At 38.4% G+C, this 7,360-nt stretch overlaps 1 protein-coding gene across 1 annotated transcript in view; it reads right to left on the reverse strand.

The window, feature by feature from the left end:
- The window catches only part of FAM13A (family with sequence similarity 13 member A), a 250,927-nt gene that overhangs the window by 77,087 nt on the left and 166,480 nt on the right, over positions 1-7,360 (reverse strand). The window contains exon 8 of the mRNA XM_006768190.2: positions 6,409-6,450. Coding sequence (XP_006768253.1) covers positions 6,409-6,450 — 42 coding nt within the window. The remainder of the gene's footprint in view (positions 1-6,408; positions 6,451-7,360) is intronic.

Here is a 7,360-nt window from a genome sequence, read left to right on the forward strand (position 1 = left end):
TTGCCCAATGTTTTCTTCTAAGAGTTTTCACTCTTACATTTAGGTTTTTGATGCATTTTGAGTTAATTTTTTGCATACGGTGCTAGCTAAGGGTCCAACTTCATGCCTTTGCATGTGGATACCCAGTTTTCCCAGCACTATTTGTTGAAAAGACTATCCTATGACAATTTTTGAAAATACACACTCCCAACCCTCAGGAAAAAAAGCCCACAGGCAGCAGTGATGTGCCTCCTTTAACACCAAAAAAAATGTGTCAGGCCGGCCAGACCCTACCTGTGCACGAATTTGTGCACCGGGCCTCTACTTGTTATATAAAATTCTCTGTCTATATAAATGCTCACACAACTTTAATTCACTATCATGTTTGACTACCAAATACCACACCTTTTTCCCTCCAATCACCACTCAGGATATACTTCTATTTAGAGAGGATGGGAGAGGGAGAGAGAGAGAAAGAGAAACATTGATTGGTTGCCACCCACATGAATCCTGACTGGGGATGGAACCTGAAACCTGGGTATGTGCCCTGACTGGGAATCAAACCCATGGCCCTTCAGTGCACAGGACCACACTCCAACCAACTGAGACACACTGGCCAGGGCTTATGCGGTTTTTTTAATAAGCAAGAACTTAAAATACAATTAATTTGATTAAGCTTCAGGATAAAGACCATGTAATTAATCATCAAAATGGCATACAACTCTTAATTTGCCTATTTAACAGAATACAGTATTTTTAATATCATTTTAAAAATATATTTTTATTATTGACTTTAGAGAGGAAGAGAGAGAGAGAGAGAGAGATAAATGATGAAAAAGAATAGATAGAAACATCAATGATGAGAGAGAATCACTGATCTTTTGCCCAATGTTTTCTTCTAAGAGTTTTCACTCTTACATTTAGGTTTTTGATGCATTTTGAGTTAATTTTTTGCATACGGTGCTAGCTAAGGGTCCAACTTCATGCCTTTGCATGTGGATACCCAGTTTTCCCAGCACTATTTGTTGAAAAGACTATCCTATGACAATTTTTGAAAATACACACTCCCAACCCTCAGGAAAAAAAGCTCACAGGCAGCAGTGATGTGCCTCCTTTAACACCAAAAAAAAAAAAAAGCTCACAGGCAGCAGTGATGTGCCTCCTCGGTTTAGAAACACTGCTAATAAAAAAGGACAAGGAAAACAAATATTTTATTTTTTTAAAACAAATATTTTAAATATACAGTTATTTGTTTCTAAAGACACCCAAATATCTAGCTAACTTTATCATCTTGGGGGAAAAAAATCAAGTAGATTATTATAGCCTGCTTGTTTGTCCCACTTGTTAGTCAGGAGCTCCAAACTGGATTATAAACAAATATTATGTCTGATTTGCTATGTTTCTCCAAACTATCCCATCTAAAAATGAGAGTTTTTTACCTCAAAATGATAATTCATAAAATATACAGCATGCTTTAGAAGAAAAATAAACTATTAAAATTTACTAAAGTATGACCAAAAAATCATAAACCTATAAACTCTAGCACAAGTTGTTTGGAAAGGAAATCCCCAAAAAGCTACCTAAAAATAATCTAGAAAGAATTTTTCAACATATCAAAGTAGGAGTGGTATGATATAACTCCTAGATTTCATCAAATGTCAGGTAATATGTTAATCTGAATTTATTTCTTCAACAGAAATCCTACCCTTAAAAGACCTTCATAAAATTGATGATTGCTAGGTTCTAGGAATAAAAAAAAAAAAATTAACAATCCTAAAGAATGCATTTGCATGCCAAACAGCTAATTTAGAAATAGATTGATTTGATGTTCCAGATTCAGAAAAATTAGAAAACATAAATATTGAAAATGACCCTAAGTAATTCCAAATCTGCTAAAATAGTAATTCGGCTTCCATTTGTACCGTTTTGAAACTTGGCTGAATTTGATAAAGGCTGTCAGTTTTAAGGTTTCAGTGGAGAACAAAATGAGAAAGGGAAAGCAGAGGAAGATCAGGGCAGTTGCTAGAAGACAGGAATTAGGTAAGCAAGGAGGGACCATTTGAAGGCCAGGTGAGCTGGTTAGAGCCCAGTGGACCAGACTGGTTATAGGTATGTAGCCTCCGAAGCACATATGTAGGATTTTGATAAAGCACAGGAAAGACAGGTTGTAGGTATACAGGCTATACATCTAAGCCAAGAAATTGGAAAGAAGAAGGAATTCAGTGGTTGAATTCTGATGGGATGGGATAGGATAGGGTCTGACCCTGCCATAAGAAACATGCAGGTAATGTAGGTGAGGTGGGAGTGGGCAGAGATGAGGAGAAATAGAAAGTGGAGATGAAGAATCCAGTGGAAATAACCACAGAAATCAAAGCCTGGGTTTGTAGACACTGGAGACTCAGACGAACAGAAGTGAATTAGGAACAGATCCCAGCCAGGTCTGATTGCGTGCCAGGCAAAGTAAATCAGACAGTAACAGGCTGAATGCGGCACAGGAGAACACCTACAGCAAAAGTTGCTTTGATGCCGATCTGAGCAACTGAGGTAGGGGCTCCTTTTGTGGGACTCCAGCCTAGACTAGGAAAGAGGCCAGGTATGGACATCCTGGCCAAGAATGCTCTTCACCGTAAGTTGGCCTGTTCATATTTATTTTGTGGCAATCTCACTAAGGATTTGGCATAACCTGTCCTTCCCTTTCATTTCCTTAATAACCTCAGCAGGGCGGGTAATCTCTAATGAGCATCTGGGGAACAATGACAGCTACTGTTTAAGCTACTGTAGCTGCAATACACTTGCCACATGGGACAGTGGCAGGTGTACATTTGTGGCTACTATTTCTTTCCTTTAAAAAAGAACAAATGGCTCTGTGGTGAGTTAGGTAAGGTTGGAGAAGTACTGAAATTAGAGAACACAGAGTTCTCAACATAGAGGATATTTAGTCTACAATAAGGAGATATGTCTATTTATAACAGCCCCGCCTTACTATGGAAAAGACTAACGGTGCCCTAAGCCAGTTTGGTTCAGTGGCTAGAGCGTCGGCCTGCGGGTCATAGGGTCCGGGGTTTGATACTGGTCAAGGGCACGTACCTTGGGTTGCAGGCTCCTCCCCAGTCAGGGCCCTGGTCAGGGTGTGTGCAGGAGGCAACCAATGGATGTGTTTCTCTCACATTGATGTTTCTCTTGGTCTTTCCTTCTCTCTTACACTCTCCCTAAAAATCAATGGAAAAATATCCTCCGATGAGGATTTAAAAAAAAAAGAAGAAAGAAAAGACTAAAGGCAACGTAAGTGTGCAGTAGACTAACACGTGGTTCAGCCATGACTGTTAAAAGAGAACTGCAATCACAGAGAGTGAAATTCTACAAGGTGAAAAATAGAGTAAGGTAGCGACTGAAATGGCCTCTCTGGATCCCTGTCCTGCATTCCACCCCCTCTCCTAGCCACAGGAGGGTCTGGAGCCTCCGCTAGTACACTGCGTGCTCTCCATCTCCATCCTCCAGCCTAGCAATTTTCAACTGGCATGCCACAACAATTTTTAAAACATGCAATACCTGACTATTTAGTCAGGGGCACTAGCCTCTTTTCCCTTAGATTGTCAAATAAAAAAAATGCCACTAGTCAACATAACAATAGCTGTCCGATGTGAATGAATCAAAATTATACCTTTTTTTTTATTAGATCAGCAAAAAGTATATATTTTTTTGGTATGCCACAGAATTTTAGTAATTAGTTTGTGTGTCATGAGATGACAAAGGTTGAAAATCTTTACCGCAAACACAGATCTGTCTTGTTGTTAGGCATTCATTTGCTCTTATGAGAGGTAGTTCAAAAGTACACTAAATTTATAGATTAAATTATCAGTAGACAGGTTATGTTTCTAGTCCAAAATTCTAGAAGTACTTAATCATAATTAACAATCATGTTTTCTTTCTTCTACTTGAATTCTTTATGCTAGAAAAGTTAATCTCAACCAGCTATGCAAATAATTTGGGGGCAAAAAAGGGTTTATGTTTTACTAACATGTTCTCCAGCTTCATATCAAGTACATAATAAACAAAAGCTAAAATAACATGTACCAACCTAATTCTAACATAATTTCTAAGACTATTACAATGTTATTCAGAAAACACTTCATGTGAATTTTAATTTCAAGCCAAATAATTATGATTTTTGAATTTATGAAATAGCTCCACTAAGTTTAAATTTCTTTCATGTGAAAGAATGCCTGCTGGTAACTTCCATTTTTTTTTTTTCTTTCAACTTGACCTCTACTGCAAATGTGGGTTACTTTACATATTCATTCTTTTTCCTAATTTTTATCATATTTTAATCTTTATGACTCTTAACAACATTAATTTTCTTTACACTCTTTTACCTTCATTTTGCTAGTATAGAATTTCTTTTTCAAGACTGCATTGTTAGTCTAGGTAATTACAAAAATTATCACACTATAAGACACAATTATGTGTCCTTGAGGATTTATGACTTATAAGCCCATTTCTCCCATCTGCTTTTTACAATAGTAGTTAAAAAAAAAATTTAAGACAATGCAAAACATAGGTTGATGTTATCTAGAGTAAAAGATATAAGACAGAGAACAAATAGTTCTCATTAGTTGGCAAGATCCTGTGTTTTATTCGTCTGTAGTATGTAAAACTTAATTTTCATTAATATAGGATAATCATGTTTGATATTATTGTGTGTATTTACATAATGAATGCCAGAGTCACCATGTGCGCAGAAATAACATCTCGTGTGTTTACAGTAATTGCACAGTTGAGATAGCCTATGAACCAGAATATGCTGATTTGGTTGGCAGGAAACCAGGATGAATCAAATGGACCACCATGTTGTCTCGGACAGAAACCTCAAATGTCCCCTCTTGCCACAAAGTGATTATGCAATAAGCTTCAAGTCACTAAAAGCCAGAACACTAGTGGAAAGCAGTTACTTGGCTAAGCCTGAAGCCCTACGACACATTTCTGAACTACTGGTGCTTGAATTAACGTCTAAATCTAATGATTGCCACAATCAGATTAAAAAATAAATACAAACTATGTACCACATATCCTGAACATTTATTAAAAAAATAGATTTCAAAATTGAGAGGAAAATATTTAAAACTTTAGCAATTTTAACTTTAATTAATATGGTAATATTATTTTCAAATATATTTTCTAAGCCTCTGAAGTAGATAGGTAGTGAGGAAAGAAATTCAGTAAGAAAAACTTGGCTCTGAAGGGCTCACTAAAAATCACATTAATATAGCAAACGTTTTAGTCTGGAGAGATGTGATCCACTCCAACATTCTATAAACTTACCTGCTTTAAAAGTTGATATTTTAGCATTATAAGCTTTAGAAAAGAATCCCGAACTCCATAACCTTACTGAATGTTTACTTTCTCATGCCGCTTCTACATAGGAAATGATTTAACATAACCTAAAGCAGTGGTCGGCAAACTCATTAGTCAACAGAGCCAAATAACAGTACAATGATTAAAATTTCTTTTGAGAGCCAAATTTTTTAAACTTAAACTATATAGGCAGGTACATTGTTATTAACTTAATTAGGGTACTCCTAAACTGGCCTTTGCTAAAAACGTCCTCAATCTGATTGAGGTACGTTCGCTGAGGTCGACCCCTTCCAACTCTCCCATCTACACTCGTCTGGTATACTTGTTTCGTCTATCTTTTGTCACCCGCGCACGATGTGCTGACCAACTAGCACTAACCACTGCACGAGACTGCTGACTGACTGGCTCACTCAACTCCTGCATGAATCATCCAGGCCTCCCCCGCTGCGTATCCCACGGCCCGCCTGCGCTGGGGCCTGTGCCGCGTCTCCCATCGCCCGACTGACGGACACCCCCCACTTCTTCTAACGCCACTTCCTCAAAATAGACCCGCCCAGGCTGAAAACCGACTTCTGTGCATGGGCCACGAAGTTTCAATCCCACTGTACGTGCGCGCCAGCGGTATTTTGTGGAAGAGCCACACTCAAGGGGCTAAAGAGCCGCATGTGGCTTGTGAGCCACGGTTTGCCGACCACTGACCTAAAGCTTCTTCAGCAAGTAAGCTTTGTGCGCTCACTCCTCCCCAACATCTAAGTACAGAAGAAAAAATTTTAAATTTAAGTTACAGTCTAATTACAGGCAGTTTTTGAAGTTAAAATGGCTACTTTAACATTTCTGAATTTAAAACATAATATCTTATTTTAGTGTTTTCAACTATATTAAAATTTATTTCAAGATTTGTTAAACCAGAGAGTGGAAAACCAGAGCATGAACAACATGGCAAGAAGTTCCAAAAAGCTAGGTCTGGCCACAATGCAGAATATTCTATGGAAAAGAATTAAAATGGACAAAGAGACCCAAAGAAGCCCCAACCCTCCTCCATTCCCTGTAATAGGCCAACAAAAATCAAAGAAGTACCTCAAATAGAAAGGTGACAGAGGTCTTTCATCCTCCTGTGAACTAAAAGAAAATAAAATGTGAATTAATATAATTTCTATTAATATTATATCGATTTTACTTAAAACTCTGTCCTACCTGTCACAAATTTTGTTTTGACGCCTTAGAGCAGGGGTGGGGAACGTACAGCCCACAAGCTGTATAAGGCCCGCAAAATCATTTGGTCTGGTGAGTTCATTAAATGTTTGACCAAATATAACAGGCCAATTATTAAGTTTATAATTCTGTATGGCCCTCGAATGATGTTATAAATATCCCAATGGCCCTTCGCAGAAAAAAGATTCCCCACCCCTGCATTAGAGCTAAACTCACGATGCAGTAAGGTCAGTAAAAGACACTCTACCTTGGACCTAACCAAAGTCAATTACTTCTTCACGGGAGACCATCAAGGGAGGTTTCTTTCAAAATTAGCTGAAGGCAAAAATAATTCACATGGTACTTTCAAGAGGAAGATAAGCCAGTCAGAGAAAGATAAATATCATATCATCTCACTCTTTGTGGAATATAATGTACAACATAAACTAATGAACAAAAACAGAACTAGAGTCATAGAAGCATCCAATAGACTGTCCAACCTATTAGGGAAGGCAGGGGAGGGGGAGGATAAGAGATCAACCAAAGGGCTTGCATGCATGCATATAAGCATAACCAAGGGACACGGAGGGGGGGCGGGGGGTGGTTGGGGAGAGGTCAATGGGGGAAAAAGGAGACTTATGTAATACTTTAAACAATAAAGAACTTAAAAAAAGAGGAAGCTTTTTATTATCTTACTAGAGGCCTGGTGTCCGAAATTTGTGGACAATCCTGGACTGCTGGCTCCTAATTGCTCACATGCCTGCCTGCCTGCCCCCCTCTGCCAACCTGGTCACCCCTCATGCCCCGCCCCCGCCCACCTGGTCGCCCCATGAAGCCT

Source organism: Myotis davidii, unplaced genomic scaffold (genome assembly GCF_000327345.1).
Source record: "Myotis davidii unplaced genomic scaffold, ASM32734v1 scaffold963, whole genome shotgun sequence".
In the NCBI taxonomy this organism is placed as follows: domain Eukaryota; kingdom Metazoa; phylum Chordata; class Mammalia; order Chiroptera; family Vespertilionidae; genus Myotis; species Myotis davidii.